This window comes from Dreissena polymorpha, chromosome 1 (assembly GCF_020536995.1).
Source record: "Dreissena polymorpha isolate Duluth1 chromosome 1, UMN_Dpol_1.0, whole genome shotgun sequence".
NCBI classification, from domain to species: domain Eukaryota; kingdom Metazoa; phylum Mollusca; class Bivalvia; order Myida; family Dreissenidae; genus Dreissena; species Dreissena polymorpha.
The window spans coordinates 159,570,338-159,590,285 of NC_068355.1; the positions used below are offsets into that span (position 1 = coordinate 159,570,338).

General features: G+C 34.5%; 1 protein-coding gene across 1 annotated transcript; it reads right to left on the reverse strand.

Annotated features, from left to right (window-relative positions):
* Positions 1-1,316: 1,316 nt before the first annotated feature.
* Positions 1,317-19,539, reverse strand: LOC127861734 (actin nucleation-promoting factor WASL-like). The gene is made up of 7 exons (XM_052400449.1): positions 19,519-19,539; positions 18,055-18,195; positions 13,105-13,191; positions 12,291-12,419; positions 8,035-8,188; positions 7,451-7,463; positions 1,317-1,458 (listed from the first exon to the last, which is right to left on the reverse strand). The coding sequence occupies exons 1-7, from the start codon at positions 19,537-19,539 to the stop codon at positions 1,317-1,319; spliced, it is 687 nt and encodes a 228-aa protein (XP_052256409.1).
* Between the last annotated feature and the right edge of the window lie 409 nt (positions 19,540-19,948).

A 19,948-nucleotide genomic window follows, 5' to 3' on the forward strand; every position in this document is an offset into this window, starting at 1 on the left:
CTCTCCTCTTCTTTCTATCTCGTGGCCACGAGTTAGCTATGTCGTGGCCACGAGATAGAAAAAAATGGAGAGCAATTTAAAAAAAGAGAAGTGAATGTCACCTCTATGCCACCGTAGTCTTTCGTTTACTCATTTATTTTGATTACGCAATTTCTTTCTACAGCATATATGATTGTATTTAAGTTTAACTAAGCAATGTAGTTTATTTTGCGGCTTTAACAGTTTATATTGTAGAACATAGCCTGATACATCATTACAAAATATACGATTTCACCCGCCTAATCTGCCATCATTGCGATCTGCTTGTCAGAGTTATCCAATCACTATACCACGTGACTGTGTGGGAGGAGTGAAAGATAATTTTGCGACTGGACAATTCTTCAGTCCGACCATTCGTCTACAAAGTCACATCCCGTCTCATATAATGCCTCGTTGTCAACGACTTCGCAATCTGCCAAAGACAAAAATGGTACAATAATGAAAAAAGAGCTTACACGCAGTCATTTAAAAATCATGAACACTACAATTGACAATTTTTTAAAGATAATGGACCCGAAAAGAGGAAACGGATGAAATTATGTTTTTTTATTTAGTTATTGGCAAACTGTTCAAAGTTCACTTGTCAATTTGAGATGGTTATCGAGGGTTTTCAACGGTTATCGGGATAAACTAATATATACACAGATTTTTGTCATATTCTTCAAAGCAAGTATTTGACGGATTGACTGGATCCCAAGGGGATTTGGCAATGGTAATGCATTAAATAAATAAGGATTCAGAAAGATCTGAATGTATTTCTCAAAAATTATCTGCTTTATGTCTGTATTGTCATATATTTAGTATTTATTGCAATAATATCTATATATATTATTTATTTGTTTAATAGGAAATAAGGACAAAATAGCGAAAAATAAGAAATAAAACATATCGATACAAAATTTATTTGACAATGTTGCGCTTGTTGAATACACCTACCTTGAAGTAGCGGATTGTGAAGTTCGGACGAGTCGTTTGCTTTGCCAGGTGAAATCCCGTCAAGGGGCGAGTTGTTTGACTCCTTTGCAGATACACATAATACTTGTAGAAAAATATTTGTACCCACAAAAAACAATAAGAAACCACACATACGCATGTTTTAAACACGTAATGAGTTGAGTAATTGAAAAGGGGAGCGTTTAATTTGCATCACTTTCATAATTTTATTATTCAATGTAAAGAGTAAGAATTAATCAATTTGGTATAAAGTAACACAAAAGTGTTCTTGCAGCATAATAAATAAAATATAAATAAAAGCTGTGAACACTTGTACTTCATACTCACTGTATCACTGGGGAGCATCTGCAGGTCGGCAGATTTGAACATCCGTCCGAAACGACGTCCTGGACTTGAAGGTGAAACATTTGCGATGCTCTCAATCTCTTGTGGCGAAGGATGTACACGGCGACGTCTTTCAATAGCCTGTGAGTAATTAGGTAGTTGGAATCTCATGTGCTTAAATCTTTGTTTCGTTTTTGTAAATGCTAATATTGTGGTATTAATCCAAATGTTTAAAATTGAATTGTGTTGTACCATTTTAGAGTGCGATTCAACCAGATATATATTTCTTCACCATCCACATAATTTCATTCTTCAAAGCTAAATGTAAGTAGTAAATGATTTTGTATGAAGTTGTGAAAAGATTGCACTCGCAGCATAACGTATATTATTTAAAAATGGTTGTGTATAATTTTACAGCTCACTCACCTTATCACTGGGGAATATTTGTCGTTCGCCCGATTCTGGCCGTACGCAACGACGTCCTGCAACATACTGTTGTACTGGAAAAACGTCAGCAGCTTTTGCTGAGACTGAAATTGCCCCTTGGTTAGAGACGGGCGATGCATATTGAAATTGACTTTCTGGTGGTGGTGGTGGTGGTGGTGGAAAACGACCTTGTCTCCTTACTGTACTTGGTGGTTGAACTTCTGCACAAAGAATAAAAACACCATTTAATTTACAATCAATAATATTTTTCAATAACAGTTCATTGTGGAGTGATCAGGAGTGTGGATGCGTAAAAATAATATCACCGAGTGCGATTTGAACATTATAAAAAACACAAAGTAATTCAATTCGAGTAAAATTTACATTTTGTGTAAATATAAGTTTACTGTGCATTTCAATATTACACGTTTCATATGGTAGACAAAATCTAACGCACTGTAACACTTCAATACCTTCGACAAGTTTGGGATCGGTTATGTACAGTTAAAGTTTTATTATGGGCATCTAACAGTTTATTAGTGTCTATCGCTACCGTTGTTTATTTTTTGTGTTTTCACTTCATATACACTTATATTTAATAATGCAGCATCAACATACTAAAGCAATATCCCGGAAAGAGAAAAATAATGCATTTGAGTATCAACCGTACTTTCGTTTTACAACTGATCATGCATGTACGATGTGAACCTGAATTTAATTTTAGTGCATTTTCGTTCATACGACACATAGACACAATTTTGTTTTACAGATAATTTCGGCTTAGAGGACTGGGTGAGTCACGTAAAATATCGAATGTAAAATAAATTTTTACCACATTTTAACTAACTCCTTTGACCTGTTAATTCTTTTCAACTCAATTCAACAGTGAGAAATGCCAATAATATCACTTTAAGTTCTTCCTCTAACCGACAAGTTAACTTGAAAGCAAGCATTTCAAGTATAGTAACTACACAAACTTTTGTCGTATCTTTGCCTATTAATGGCCGATGCAAAATGCACCACATTCGATCTAATATTGCTCAATTCGTATTAACTATAAAATTGTAAATACTGCGTTATGATCACAATCCGTCGAAACTACTAAATCTTTCATATCAGATTTAAAAAAATCAAGACAATGTATAAAAACTCTTTACAATACATATATCCCTTAAAGTATGGTTATTGCTGTATGTTGCCGCAATAACCATATATTAACGGATATATATTACTTTGAGAAATTGTATAGAGGTAGAACAAACTGTTCCTAACTTTTTTCCGTTAAGTGTATCTCGCCCAGAAGATTCATTCTTGGCTGTCATTTGCATAACGTATACATGTACTAGTGAATCAGTGTACGTCATAACCTATTAACAGCTATCATGGTCTAAGATATTAAATAAGAAAAGTATCGTCATTATTTATTGACACCTCCCATACAATAAATTAACAATTTTACACGTAAATGAATACGTGTATATAAAAGTCAACCACACCTGCAATATACAATTTCATTTCTTTAAATGTTTAACCTTTGCATATTTTTGGAGAAATTACCCGACTGTACTGCTGTACTTAAAAAGAGGCATACATTAACAAATTCAGTGCTTGATTTCACACTAATATAGACTGATATTAAAATTTAAAAAAATATTTTGTGTACACGGTGCAAGTAAGATTCGAACTCTGCGAGCTTCAGCTGCTGCTGATGTTGCTGATCCTCTTCCTCCCTTCTGCTACTAATACTAGTACTTCAACTACTACTACTACTACTACTACTACTACTACTACTACTACAACTACTACTACAACAACAACAACTACTACTACTTTTACTACTACTACTACTACTACTACTACTACTTCTACTACTACTACTACTACTACTACTACTACTACTACTACTATTACTACTACTACTACTTCTATTTGTGCTTCAACTACTACTACTACTACTACTACTACTACTACTACTACTACTACTACTACTACTACTACTACTACTACTACTACTACTCCTCCTCCTCCTCCTCCTACTACTACTACTACTACTACTACTACTAACTACTACTCCTCCTCCTCCTACTACTACTACTACTACTACTACTACTACTACTACTACTACTACTACTACTACTACTACTACTACTACTACTACTACTACTACTACTACTCCTCCTCCTCCTCCTCCTACTACTACTACTACTACTACTACTACTACTACTCCTCCTCCTCCTCCTACTACTACTACTACTACTACTACTACTACTACTACTACTACTACTACTACAACTTCTACTACTACTACTACTACTAATACAACAACAACTACTACTACTACTACTACTGCTACTACTACTACTACTACGTCTACTACTACTACTACTAAAACAACTTCTACTTCTACTACTACTTCTACTTCTACTACTACTACTACTACAACTTCTACTACTACTACTACTACTACTACTACTACTACTACTACTACTACTACTACTACTACCTACTACTACTACTACTACTACTACTCTATACTACGTTCTACTACTACGTCTACTAGACTACTACTACTACTACTACGACTACTACCTAACTACTACTACTAAGACTACTACTACTACTACTACTACTACTACTACCTACTGCTACTACTACTACTACTACTACTACTACTACTACTACTACTACTTCTTCTTCTTCTTCTTCTACTACTACTGCTCCTACTACTACTCCTACTACTAATTCTTCTACTACTACTACTACTACTACTACTACTACAACTACTACTACAACTACTACTACTACTACTACTACTAGACTACTACTACTACTACTACTACTACTACTACTACTACTACTACTACTACTACTACTACTACTACTACTTCTACTTCTACTACTACTTCTATGACTACTACTACTGATTTTCTAGCCCGGATTTTAATATGCCGACGTCGGAAGCATTCATTAGTCCACAATCTTATAACGTGTTGCACGTTAAAGCAATTGATAATTGGACAATGAAAAAGTATTACTCTTTTGAACTTGCCTACTTCCCGGCTAGCTCAGTTGGTGGTGTGGCTGTGCTCTCAAATCAGAATTTATGAACGCGTGTATCAATACCGTCACATATCTTTGCATAGGAAAGGTCATGTAATTATTCCCTCGAAAAATTTAAGATATTTTTGGCCTTACTCTATATCATATTTAACAGGGCAAAATGCTCAACAGTACACTGTCAGTGTCGATAATTGTATGATGCTTATTTCTCAAATTTCGCTCTGTCGTATTTTCTGGTTAAGGAAGATGCCAAAATGCGAATATGCTAACACGAAATAACGATAAATACCCAACAGAGCGACAAAAAGGGCGCACATGCAAGCATTATGACATTTAACTCTTTCTTCTGGTTGGTATTTTTTATCATTCTCGCATTAGTCATGTTGTCGAGTTTTAAACCCGCAAACACGGAAAAAGTCAAAATATACCCGACAGAAAAAAGGGCACAAATATAGACCCTTGTAAGGCTGGTGAGACAATTATAAGAAATTGTTTAGCCACTAGTTTACAATATTTCATCGCCTATCACTAAATGAATATGTTTCTCATAAAAGGTCATTAGATATGCTTAGAAAACGGAAATGTACAGTAACAACACAGAACCTTCGGTTAAATCTAATAATTGAACAGTCATAAATGTTACTAGTAATTACGTTGTTTTCCTTAAAAATTGGCTTAAACAATTGGTACATATATGCATGACATACATAGTTGATTTAGGGCTTTGCGTAGAATGGATCAAAGAAATAATTTGAAATACTGTCAATTACGGAGGCGTTAATACAACAATTTTATGGGCGCTTATGGAACGTTATATGCAAAGCATATGGGGCTTCAACCGGTTTGAGGCCTAGGGCAAACACAACGCGCGTATAAAACTAACGATCTCAATCAAATGTACTCATTGAGACGGATTTTAGGAACAGAATGCTTAAAACGCATGAATAGGATACAACACATATTTTTTGTGCCCCAGCGTCGCTATTATTTGATATCTTAAAAAGCCTTTTTCTAATTGGACTTTGTTAGTGTCATTTTATCGCGAGGGCATATTCATTGTTTCCGTTAGCTAATTTATTGCGGATTAGAACAAACTGTACGTTTACATACATTCCAAGAGTTAGCTTTCCCAGCAGCGTTGTCACTCAGTTGAACTCATAAAAGCTGCTTAATTGATCAAATACGCGTTTCTCAAACAGTGTTTACAATTGCAATTTAAGCGCAAAACATTTTAATATAAATACTAGTAAGCGAAACTACCGCTGTTGGAGCAGTATTGCATTCTTATTATATACAAATTGCTGGTCCTTTATTTAAGGCAAGTGACCAATGGCCAAAAACAGTAAGAAAAAAAACAATACGAAACAACATACACACATAGAAGAATAAAGCTGGAGTCACCGCCTTGGAACGGTCAATGCAAACCATTTGGGGTTAAAACCGGGTTTAGAGCGCTCAACCTCGCACTTGGCCCAGCAATAATCATTCTACGTATAAGTGTAAATAACATTTAACCTCCCAGCATTGCAACTCAAATTAAACAATTATACAAGGGAATTGAAACGCAATCAATTTAATTACCATTACTCAATGGTAGGAAGGAGACCAGAGCAACAGAGTAACAACTTTTTGAGAAACGATGACATTACATTACGAACAAATGTCAACTAAATCCCTTCTCTTTACAAAAAGATTTAATAATATAGCATCATATAGTTTATATTTCAGATAATCTACGTGTCACATAATTGGTGTATTTTAGGTATATTCCTTGTTCGCTATAATGCAAACCCTGGGGCTACGTCAGTGTTGCTGGGGACCAATTAATTTGTTGACAGCAGGTACACGCTTTCTACTAGCTACAGTCCGTTTAAATTATAGGATATAATGCATGCCTTGGTTTACGTCAGTATGGCCGAAACTCATTAATTTGTTGACATTAGACGCACGGGTTCAGTCCGTTTAAAGTGTAGATCATGACAGGATTACTAGGTTGTTCCCGTATCGTGCATTTCAACAAATTGGTTTGACCCAAAAAGTTGACATGTTTATGTAACGATACCTGTATATAAGTAATGCGTTTTGGACACAAAAATAATAAGGATTTAACACATAGGACGTGCTCACAGAGGTTTTTCTTCAGAACCCAACCCCAGGTGGGGTGGGGTGGGGTCCTATCTGGATGGATTTGGACGGATTTTGTCATGTCTTGAAAACGTTGTTAGTTACTTTGAGAATTACATGGACTTGGAAGTTTTGCATTAACAAACTAATTTTCAGAATTATATTGACTTGGAAACTTTATGTTAACAACTGAATAAAGAGCAAAGAACTATCAATCGAGTTTATTTATTTGTGTTGCTACGGCACATACGTTCAAATACAGGAAGAAGCAGCAATATTGGGTGTAAAAGATCAATATAACATAGATTGTTTTTTATGTGACTGCTAAAACATAAATCAAACAGGAAAAATGCGTCATAGAGAAAATATTAATAAAGCGATGATGTGGCACTCAAAAGGTCCTGATCTAACAATAGAAACTGTTTGGCTCCATATGTTAAACATGTTTGGTACCTTCAACTAAAATCTCATAATGAATAATAAATTTACAGTCTAAACTTGGCCTTGGACCTCTTATAATTACCTTTGCATATCAGCTAGGGAAAGAGGACATCACCCCATTATGAGAAATTTATGAAGTTGATGGAGTTTTAGTTCGAACGAACTTTGCCAGGCGCAAACACAATAGTGTAAACAACTTTTGTGACTGATGTATGAAGTTCCCCACAGGTCGCATAAATAAATATTCATATCTATAACTCATCTTACTGTTAAATTATCAGTTGATGTTTTGAACACACTTAACAATCCATGAAGATGCATCATTATTTTTCATGAAATCGTCCAGTATGACTACAGCTTGATTGAATTTGTTCTCCTCACCCATATGTTAATGTACTCTCTCCATGGCATTTCCCTTACCAGTCTTCTTGATATAGATTGCCTCTATCTAAATATCAAAATTGATACCAGCCTTCTTGTATATGACAGCATTATACCATTATTACACAAAGGGTATAGTCTTTATTGTAAATTATTTTAGATAACGTCTTATCATGCGAACAATAGAATGTTGCAGCGAAGTAGAATTTGCGGTAGGCATATTTCAATATATTGGCCAAAACTTCTTAAAATACTATAGGTCAAATATACCACAATAATACTTACTTGACTGTTGCTGTGCTATCTCTTTCATCAGTTCTTCAAGTCCACCCTTCTTGTCAACAAAGTCGTAGATGAAATCGATCGTTTCCTCGTCCACTGTCGACATTCCTAAATACTCACAAATAATCTGTATCTCTGGATCCAACCCCTGCACCTGCTATAACAAATACATTTTTATAAATCTATAATTGTGCACAATTCATTGATCGAGGCGGTGGTCGATATTTTACTTAGTCCAGAATGCTAATTTTTCATGTGAAAAGCCGGGCCATATGCTGCCAGTATATTTTTTATATTAAGTTTTTTTTCACATTAGGTCAGCAACCGTTAAAGGGGCCTTTTCACAGATTTTGGCATGTATTGAAGTTTGTCATTAAATGCTTTATATTGATTCATGTAAACATTGGATCTTAAAAGCTCCAGTAAAAAAAATCAAAAATAAAATTTAAAAAAAGAAAACAGTAACCCTAAACAGGTCTCGAACCACTGACCCCTGGAGTCCTGGAGTAAAAGTCTACCACTTAGACCACTCGGCCATCCATGCTCATGCAGTGATGTATTTTTTACTTTATATAAGCAATCCTCGTAGTTTCACAAAATATAACGACAACAACAGAACTCTCAAAGTATTCAGTCGTCTCCCGTTGCAACGCTTTATAATTTTTAAGTTTTTAAATCGTCAAAAGATGCATATAATGGCTATTTTAGAGCATGGTAAATGTTCAGTATTACTGTTTCCTCACAAATATCATAACTAAAACAAAACTTTGCGAATCTGAAACTACTTTTTTTAATTTTGTCAATTTACCAAAACGTGAAAGGGCCCCTTTAAGGATGCCACAGACGTCAACAAAAGGATGTCATGAAGTATAGTATAGATAACAGTTCTCCTGTTATTATTGATGCTGTTGAAAGAATGGTGGTCGGTTAGATAAAAACATTACCACGCTTATCATATACCCCAGAGGTTTTGCAAGGAAGTACATATTTATCTGACATATGCTTTACATTGCCAATTACAATTTTAATTTAATATTATGATATCCTGCTATCACTGCAGAATTAAGAGTCTTACACCTTTAAAACATACACTAAGTGTATTTGGTTCTACAGTGGCATTTCGCTTTTTCGCACTTGAGATTGTAAACGTTTATGAAGGCATACACTTACATTGTTTTTCGTACAAGAATTGCTTCAAAATATTTGGGTTTTAATACATACCAATTTTCCATTTTAATATTTCACAATTAAAACGTTTTTATGTACCCTGTTCAGTCACGTTTACCAATTTAATGCCATAAACATTGAACATGCAAAAACTGCGTATGATTGGCATATGTGGAATTCTTTATTCTTTACAATTTGAGGTCCACTAGCTAAACAAGCGTAACAACACATACGTTCGTATACATACGTCGAGACCTGTGTCTAGGTTCAGCCCAACATGGCCGACGCGTCTTACGTCACTAGGCAAGCTTATCTCTTCGTTCGTCAGTTGTTTCTTCCGTCCCTTTGTCGCCTTATCTTTCTTCTTCGTGTTGTTTCTCACTGAGGTAACGTAGACCTAGGCAGGTGGCGCTCCTGATTCTAAAAATAGTCAGCCAATCATAATGCAGTACAATAAACTGACACACAACTAGCCATGCTCTTCTTATTTAAACTAGAAATGTGTCACATCCACTAAAGCCCCCTTTGATTAATGTTTTCAGATGACAAATCCATTATTTATGCAACCTACGAAAGACAGACAAAGCATAGTCAATCAGAAAAAACTGGTCGGACACAAAATTCCTTTCTTTATTTTACAAATTTAAGGTTATTCATTTGTTGAAGTTTTAAAAAGTAAACAGGGGGGTAAAGATGAGTTCAGTAAACAAAAATGTGGGGCACAAGCATATTTTTATTCTTTTAAGGCTGTTAGACTATAAGACGGGGTCCCGAGATTCGCTTCAATTGGATTCTATTTAGCATTGACATGTTTATCCGACGAGGTAAACATATCAATATGCATAACCTTTTTTTTTCAAAAAAAAAATTATAATCGAAATATTCAAATAGGATTTGTAAACTAACCAAACCCAATTATAAACACAAAGAAACAGCCCTGAACCAATTTCAAGTTTTCTTATAATTCACTAGGGGAGGGTTTGAGGAAATTTGGAAGGAGCTATAGTCTGCTTACACAGAAACTTGATGAAACAATTTACTCTTACACATATGAGTGACAGGTGTTGAGCTTGCGATAATTATTTACATATCTTATTAGTTAACAACATAAAAGCTACAGTGGTGATTTAAGTCGCCTAGATGGAAGCAATTAGATACACAATAGTTGTTTTGACAGCTTCGACCATAATTTTGTGACAATGTTTGGTATCAATTTTTCGAATTCCTGACATCAATATAGTTTTTTTATCTATAAAAAATAGTTCCTCATATCAATATAAGTTTTTGTTTATACATGTATCAAAATATATTGCAATTAAAGCATGTTTTCGGAAAATACCTTTGAAAAACTGTAATTGTTCCGCAACATTTCTATAAACAGTTAATAATATTTTGAAATGTAGAACTAAAACATATAAACAGCGTTCTGTTAATTATTCAATTGAATATAGTATGCTGGTATCGTTAAGACTAGATCTGCATTGCTGAAATATCACATAAGTGTTGAAAAAGCATCCCACAATATCGTGTGGATGTTTGGAAGCATTTTACTCGTTCGTGCAATAAGTCGTCTGTTAAGTGTTACTTGTGTGTGTAACGATGTGCTTACTTACACAGGAACAACACCAATTTTGAACCTGTATTTGGTCTTTTGCTTGTTTATTTGTTCGATGCATTCAAATTTGAATACAAAATGAGTGTACGTCCATTTAGTTGCACGCCTTTTTCATCCTATATTAGTAGCAGCTAATAAAAAAATTGTCAGATCTTATACATTTATATTGAATATCAGACGATCAAATATTTGAATACTTTCATAGATAGAGTATCAAATACCAATTTTGATATTAGTTGCCATCCCAATTTTTTTATCAGAAAATTATTTCATGATATCAAAACATCGATTTCTTGATATCAAACATACGACCGACATCTTGATTACTGGTTTTCAACGTCTTGTTAGGCATGCATGTGTGTGTGTGTGTGTGTGTGTCTGTGCGTGCGTGCGTTGCGTGTGTGTATTTAGTCGTCATCAAATTCAGGTTATTCAGTTATGAAAATTTGAGCAATATCTGGCAAGCAATCTAAGAGGTGTTGAAATCACAACAGTTTGGGATATTATATCATAAAGTAGAAAACAGACAAAGGGCTATAATTCTGGCTAAAACCTAAATTTCCTTTTCTAACACCATATACATATTAAGTTCATTCAGCTTTGAAAGTTTGACCACAACCACCCAGTAGATAAAAGGAGTTCAAAAACAAGCTTATGGATGGGAAAAAACACACAAAAGACCTCGTCGGAGCCGAATTCGTTTCTTTACGGTCATCTATACATAAAGATCATTGATCTTTGAGAAGATCCGCCAAGTAGCAGGAGAGAAGTTGACATCTATGAAAACAGACAAAGGTCCAGTTTTCTGGCTAAACTCGTCGCAGCCAGAATTCCTGTTTTTAGAATCTTCTGCACATTTGGTGCTGTATTACAGCACACACAAAATGACATAATGCCTCACGATCAAAATAGCAAAACTATTGACAGAGATACCGTTTTATTAAATTGGTATGTTGAAGGATTGAATACTTAAGTCAGGCTGCCATAATACAAACCAACATCGCTGGTCACATGCGGCTGGTTAATGCCGCTCGAGTTCCCACGGTTACCTAGCCGCTGCTTTTGTCGCTCTTACAACCGGAAATTGAAAAATTCAATTAAAGTACACATTTCCTCAGTTCTCAATGTGCACAAAGTGATTTTTTTTTATCTTTTTAGATAGTTTACAACAATGTTAAAAGTTATATAAGTGGTGTGTTTTCACTTCCCAGACCGACCCAAATGTGTGTATTAATTCCAAACTGTTTTGATATTCAAGGTTTAATTTTGGATAATTGTGCATCATGCAATTAGATTCACTAAATTTAGTTGTACAAATAAAGGACAATGTTTTGAAAATTTATGTTATTGCACATAATTTAAAAGCATGAAATGCGAAATACCTCACTGATAGTAAACAAATGGTTAATCTTCCTTCCCTATTTATTTTGAGACCTTATTGGGAATTAAAATAATATTTTGTTTGGCCTAGTCGTACAGACAGATTGTTACTGTAGTTCTCCTCACCCATGCGTTTCTGAACCCGCTCCATGATCTTCCCCTCCACCATCTTCTGAAAATGGGCTGCCTCTTTCTCACTTGCAAATTTGAGACCAGCCTGACAGACCTTGGAACAACATGAGACAGATAACTATGAAATGCTTGCATTTACGGTGTTGTCATTTTAAATCGACTGCTTATCAAACGCGTACTTGAAAAACATCTGTGTTTCCAAGACATTTACGAATTTGTTCATATCTATACAAGATCAATTTCAAAAAGGTTGCGGTGATTTTGATGGTTATGGGATTGTCAAAGGCAACGAATACGTATTTATCAACTAGTTTCAACAGGCATGTGGAATCGAGTGTTAATTAATCATAAATTGTGCTATTATATCACTGTAGTTTAAAATTGGATTGCAGCTAGTGGAACCAGTAAAATCATGTTGACCAGTATAAAGACCATTCAAGTTACTTTAAAAGTCTAAATCTTGTCAATTAAGTAACGGTCAAATCAATCGTGAGATTGGGTGGCAAGGAAATTATTATAGGCAACGGCTGTGTAATCGTCAATGAGTTTTAGCCAGCGGTATTGATGCTAGTTGGGAACATAAAAATACATAACCTGCCACAAAATGATGGTTCGAATTTTTCTATGTCTAAATTATGTTTAGCTCAAACAAAACAAAGACAAAGCTCGAAATAATCACATGACAAGCCCAGTTGCCTTGCCAATTTGGTTGCATTTCTAGGCGAAACATTCTGAAAAACCTGTATAAATACACCAGTAGTTATTTTTTCTAAACTTACATTTGCCTCAAATGTGTGGAAGTATGTACTTAGGGTCTTGTACACAAAGTTGTCTGTAAGAACCTGTTCCCACACCATCTGATATGTCTGCAAAATAACATTGATATATTGAATAAAGCTCAACAATGCTGTGGGTACATATTGAAAAGAACATGACCTGACTGTAGAATATATTTGAATTGAACAATCCATGATGTTATAAAATTTTGAAATAATACAATACCATACTGTAAGTTTAAAGGATTACTGAAAGTACATATTAAATAAAGCATATGCCCATACAATGAAGAAACATTGGAATATAATATTTAATATATTTAATAATGCGAGTACATACTAAATTAGACGAATGCATGTATGATGCCAAGAAAATACTGCAATTGAACATGACTATAATGTAGATATATCGAAATATGATATGACAATATTGTTTTAACAGATTTAAACAGAGCATGGCCATATTGTTTGTTTATAATAATTGAAAGAGAACACGTTTATATAAATAGGACATATTAATACAGAGCAGGACCATATTTTGATCTCATATTAAACCAGAAAACTACCATTCTGTGAGAAGATTGTAAAATTAAACTTGTCTATACTAGGAGTATATATTGAAAGAGAACATATCAATTATGTGAGCACATGTATAACTAGATAAACCGTATACTGTGCGAACTTTTTAAAACAATCACAAATATATTGAGAAATTATGTTCAAAAAGAACATTTGTATTTCGTAAAAAATACAGTTTGAATTAAGTTTTGTAAACTGGTAGTCTGAACTTTGTCGCCTGTGATTTAAGATATTTTGCTATAATATATGGATGTTTTAAAAATGTACAAGATATAGAACATCTGTTTAAAAATAAATTTAGTCTGTGAACTAACTAATTGTTACAGAGAAAACATAAATACTTTCATGCGATGCTTCTTTATTTCCTAATGAGACACAGATTCACTTCAGGTGAAAATTCCTTTAGTTTCACTGTTCATACATATATTGCTTGTAAAAAAATTAACTCATACACATAAATATTTTGCTAAGTTTATAAAAAAAATTGGTAACCAATAAATCAAACCTAGTTTTAATATTACACTGACCATAGTAACCTTTTTTCAAACATACTAATATCAGTTTAAAGATTAATTGAAAATAGAAGGAACTGTTAAATAAAAAATTATTTATATGGAAATATACTATGAGAATGAAATCGCAAAAGGTTAATTGCAATATATTCATCATTTATAATATCATTAATAATAACCACGACGATGTCCTTCCAAAACAGACACACTGAAATCATAAACATGACGACAACAACAACAAAAGCTTTGTCACAGACAAATCAGAAGCCCCCTACCGGGCTAATGCTTTCGTTTTAAAACAGGAACACCATAAGATTCAACAACATAGCTTAACCAATTTTGAGTCATGGTCGGATCCATTGTATAGTTTTTAATTATTACTACAGCAACCACAATTTCTATCTGTCGAAAACTGTAATATTCACCGAATGACCCTCTCTCGACGTTATGAGTTCAATCATCCATCTTAAGTACTTATCGAATGTTTGCATGAAAACTTTATTCTTCCCTTATTTCTGTTACTTAAGCAATCAATTTTTTTTCCGAGGAAATATTTGAAATCACAAGCATATTTCCGAGATTTTCCCTTAACCACTTACCGAGATTAATAGACCTAGCTAGAGTTCTTGTTTAATTATCGCAAGATGCAAATTCTCGTGTTAAATTATTTACATAACTATATCAACCACATTTATTGTCTGACGAATACTGTTTAAGCGTACCTATGCCCCATACGGCCCTCTATCGAAATACTGAGTTTAATCAATCTGTTTATTGAAGAATCCTTATTGTTCAACCAAAACCGACGGATATGAATAACGTTCATATTCCGATTCGGCTCTCTATCCACATTCTGAGTTCCATTGACTTTTTTAATTTTCTGTTTATTTCCGTAACAATTGCCAAAATTGTATCTGGAGAAAAACAAAACAAGAAATAAAGTGCTTTATGCAGATTTTAATTTTTATTATTTCCGTAACTATACAACCCCAAGATTTAATCTGAAGAAAAGCAAAGGCATGCATAATCCCCATATGAGCCTCCATTGATATGTCAAGTATCATCTATCTAGCTTAAGTGCGTTTGGGGAATTCGAAGTATCAAATTTTTCGGACTACCAGGTGGACATGCGGAAAAACTGAAATAAGGGCATATTCTCTTTACGACCCTCTCAACACATACTAAGTTTAATGATCATAACTCTAGCATTTTATTGTGTTATCACATTATCCACAATTCATTTTAAAATAGCTATGTAACCATAGCAAACAAATATTTTATCGAAAGAAAAATGATATTACTTTCATATTCACCTAATGGCCATCAATCAACATACTAAGTTTAATTAACTTGGGTAAAATACTTTTGAGAAATATACAGATCTAGAATTTTCAATCGGACAGACAGACGGAGAACCGGACAAAATTGCAACTAATACGATTCGGTATTTTTACAATTATGCAAAGAGAAATTATACGCACATATAAAAGAATTTAAATATCGACCTTGGTTGAAAAACATAAAACACGCGGGACGAATTGCAATTGTGCGAATAGAATAGCCTTATTTCGAGTAACATTACTTCGATGGTATCTGAGTGACGCGACAGATCACATCTTCCGCCCTTTTACAGAGAAATGCGAGGATTATATGTCAGAAGAAAGTTATTAAAACTAATCACTTCCTCCCATTCGGCCTCCGCCGTATATACTTATTTTGATTGAGATGTTTTTGTTACGATATTTAAATAAATGTCCAATACACTCACAATTATTATAGGTATCCTCCAGTGATCAATTATCGGAGTTTTAAGAAAAAAAGTAACAGAATTTGGGGACAACAAAATACTTACCTTCAAAGAAGAATTTAATTAATGAAATCCACGACATATTTATGTATTTTTTACAGAATGTTTAACCACACAAAGCCGATAGTTCCATACCCACTGGGATAGCATTCACTAATTGCATGATTGATCTATTTATCGATGACGTAACAGCAACAGGAAAAGTACTCCATTACAATAGGTATAAGGCAAACTAAACTTAAAAAGCAGATTCACTTTATTTTATATAAACGTAAACGGTAATTCATTTTGTTTAACTTCTATTTACACAAACGTTCGTTAGTTTGTTAAAATTTAAAAATCAATTTGGGAATACATGTAACTATTAAAATGTTTGATAATTACACGTCAAATCGGAATTGGAGTATCACACTGAACATGTGTATATAACCTGACCGCGATGTGTGCGTATGCTAGAATTAACGATGATTTCATGCACCATTTTCGGACAATCGGGAGAAAGTGAAGGTCATTTGTTGAAAATAAATCAAATAAATTAAAGTGTTGTATTAACGCTTGCGCACTCGTTGTTTTCGCTTTGCAATTCGTGTGGAACTTTGATGACGAGGACCAAAAGAAAGTTCACATGTATTTGATATGGATACATTTAGATAATTTTAGTATAAGTTAGGTTTGACATTCAACTATCACTATGTTTCCCTATTTGTTGTTAAATTTGCCTGTATTTTCAATTTCAGTAATATTAGTGAAACAAAATACTCAGAGCACGTGTGTGTGGCTCCATCACCACAGTCTTGTTCTAAATGTAAACAAAATCACTGATAATAGGTCTTTGACGCTAATAGATCACCGTATGATGCTTTCTTTGTCTCCGCCACAATCCACTGGTGGTATAAAGTCATTATACTATTGGAAAGCGATTCAAAAACAATATGTATTACCCGGTAAAAACAATTTAATTTCGCATGGGTTATTAAATCGGGTTAATAATAATTACCTGACTAATGTTATGATTATATTAATATTTACATTACATTTTTCGCAAATAGAACTCAGTAATTGTCGCTTAGGCTTTACACTAATATGCCTGGATTGCTATTTCCTAAAATAAACCTCTATTGCGCAATGATTAACACGCAGCAGCTCTTATACTATTTTCTCTGACATCCATAATAACCGAAGTAAATACGCTTTTGTCATTTCCAAACGTTTTCCATTAATCCGTAATATAATGCTTTCTGGTATTTATCTTATACAGACATGCGATAACGTGCTGGACAGTAATAATAAAAGAACCTCCTTACTCATTTAATGTAATGCTGTCGACCCGATTATATCCTGAGTTTGTGTTCGGAACATAGAAATTTCGATAAGGATCGTTTATGAGTAAAAGTGGAATTTGTATCGATACATTGTTCCGTGTTCAAGGGTGTTATACATTAATGATAGCAGAAAACCTTAAGAGCCTTGTTTTCCGCGCGCTTAGGCATATACTAAGTATTTGACGTCTCCAACAGTGATTTCGACCGAGACGCAGCCCTATCCATCCTCAAAAGAAAGTAGTTTAACGTGCCCAATTTGTTCGTTCGGCCACGCCGTGATCTCTAGGCATTGTCCTTGAAACATACCGGTATATGTTAATTAATTACTTATTTATTATTTTATTAATTGTGTGAATGTTGTACCAGCCAAAAACTCTTTATTCTTAAATTTCTAACAGAGATTTCAATTTTTTAAATAAAAATATCAATGTGTGGGTTTACCCTGTAACATTTGTCTGCTATTATGAACTAATGTATACGAATGAATGCTTGCAAGGAGAAAAGTTGCAAGCAATCGATCAGTGTATGTGTTTCAAACGATAAGGAGGTCACCGGTACGACATCCACTCTGGGCGTGTTCTTAAGATCTTTGTTTAATGCACCAGGTACTGGTTTACTGATTTAACAAAAAAGTGGTAAAGACGCAATCAAGCTCAAATACATTTAACTAAACTTCTTATTAATTTAATCAACCACAAATATCTTTACATATATGTACACTTTTGACGTGAACCTTTGGGTCATAGAGCCTGATGAAGTATGACTTTTGAGGGTTGTCCTTCACGAAGCACGCAATGCCACAGCGATGCCTGTTCCAGTTCTGCTTGTTGGTTCCGTCATCAAGGTAAAGCTCAACGACAGCGGTCGAAAGGCTCTACAAAAATAAGCCCCGTTATAAACAAACTGATAAATTCAAGGACGTAAAAAAATTCCGATTGTGAGAATATTGGGGAACAGATACTATCGATACAGTGAACAGTATCGCCTTAGATCAGCCTATGCAGATTTTTTTTTTTTACATATGCGAAGTAGGTTGTATTTACCAATTTGGAATTACTAAATTCTACGCCAGAAGAGCCGAAATCCTTTAAACAAAGCAATGTTAATTGTTAATGATAAGCTTACTTTTATGTTTGTCGAAGAAATGCCAAAATTATGCTACATTTAACAAATCCAATAAGAGTTTCAGTTGTTTGAAGACTTGTTTTCCAATTTAAAGTTTTCTGCATCTAAATTCCCAACTGCATGAATACTAGGCCAGAGCAATGGACATGAAGTAGAACTGTACAAGTAATACTTTGTACTGGTTATTGTGCAGATTGTTCACCATTTTTCTTTATAGATCAAACCCTTCTGCTAAGTCCCTGAAAATAAGAAGATGAACATCACACTATGTACATAATAGCATACTGTTGAAATATCCTCGATATATAATCTGGCGCACAATCCTACTATCTTGCGGCTGTCCGGTTAGCGCAATGGTTGGTTCACGCACTTCTTTCTCCCTTAGGCGACCCTGGTTCAGTACCCGTTCCAGAAAGCATGTAAGTTTGGTTGGTGGTCACCATACCGGACAGGTGGGTTGTCCTCCGGGTACTCCGGCTCTCCCCTCCCCCTAAAAAAACTTAAGATCACGCAACAACTAGAAACAGCTGGAAATGAAGAAGTTATTTAAAAGTATTGTAAATGTTCGTGAGTCTAGTAAATCTATTTAGGGATGAGAGCTGAGGCACTTTACAATATTTCTTAAGTTGTCTTTTATTTTCAATTTAATTTTCCGGTTCACACATAATGCAGCCACGGTTGCGTAAGGACCTCATAAACTTCGAAATATACACACTAACTCTCTTGCACGACGGTGACATTACGACAACTGTTCTATGAGACACCCTTAAATATCAACCCGATGTCACATACAATTTATAGATCGACGATGGCAGCAATTTTCGGGTTACAGAAATATAAAGGAGTTCATCGCAAAATTCGCAAATAATTTCAAGTCGTTCTACACTATTTATAAAGTATATAGAAAACACGGAGCTCAAAATAAGCTTTCAATCTTGCGAGGTGCGTTCCGTTCCGTGCCTTAAAAGTTGTAAATTTATTGTTTTATTCTATACTAAAAACCAAGGACTGTAATTGCAAAAAAAACTAATTTTCAAATTTGTATCCTCTTGAAATGCTTTTTACTGGTTACATTCTCCGACCTGCGCGACATTGACGCCGCTATGGGGAATGCTTTGCTGCGGCACACCCTTCTCGACCTCTTGCAACTAACCACGCGAATTCGGCAACAATTGTCGCCAGAGTTCAAAGCGGAAAGGGATACATACGGAAACAATGGATACATATTGTCACAAGGGTACATAAGGTAACAAGGGATACATACGGTAACAAGGTATACATACGGTAACAAGGGATACATACGGTAACAAGGGATACATACGGTAACAAGGGATACATACGGTAACAAAAAATGTCATACTTGTCTACCCAGCTGCTATTGTCATCCACAGAAACACCTTTATGTACTTGTTCCTTACTGGCATAGCACACTCCGTTGTTTTAGCAACTCTGACGGCAACCAAAACTAATCCGCGAACAACACCATTTAAAAACAAGGGGTT

What these genes read in the sequence shown, in the direction of transcription:
- LOC127861734 (XM_052400449.1), bottom strand. Translation starts at nt 19,539, where the DNA reads ATGTCGCGCAGGTCGGAGAAT. An exon ending in TGTCGCGCAGGTCGGAGAAT is followed by an intron (nt 18,196 to 19,518) that starts GTAACCAGTAAA and finishes TTATTTTTGTAG; the next exon opens with AGCCTTTCGACCGCTGTCGT. An exon ending in ACTACAGTAACAATCTGTCT is followed by an intron (nt 8,189 to 12,290) that starts GTACGACTAGGC and finishes TATTTGTTATAG; the next exon opens with CAGGTGCAGGGGTTGGATCC.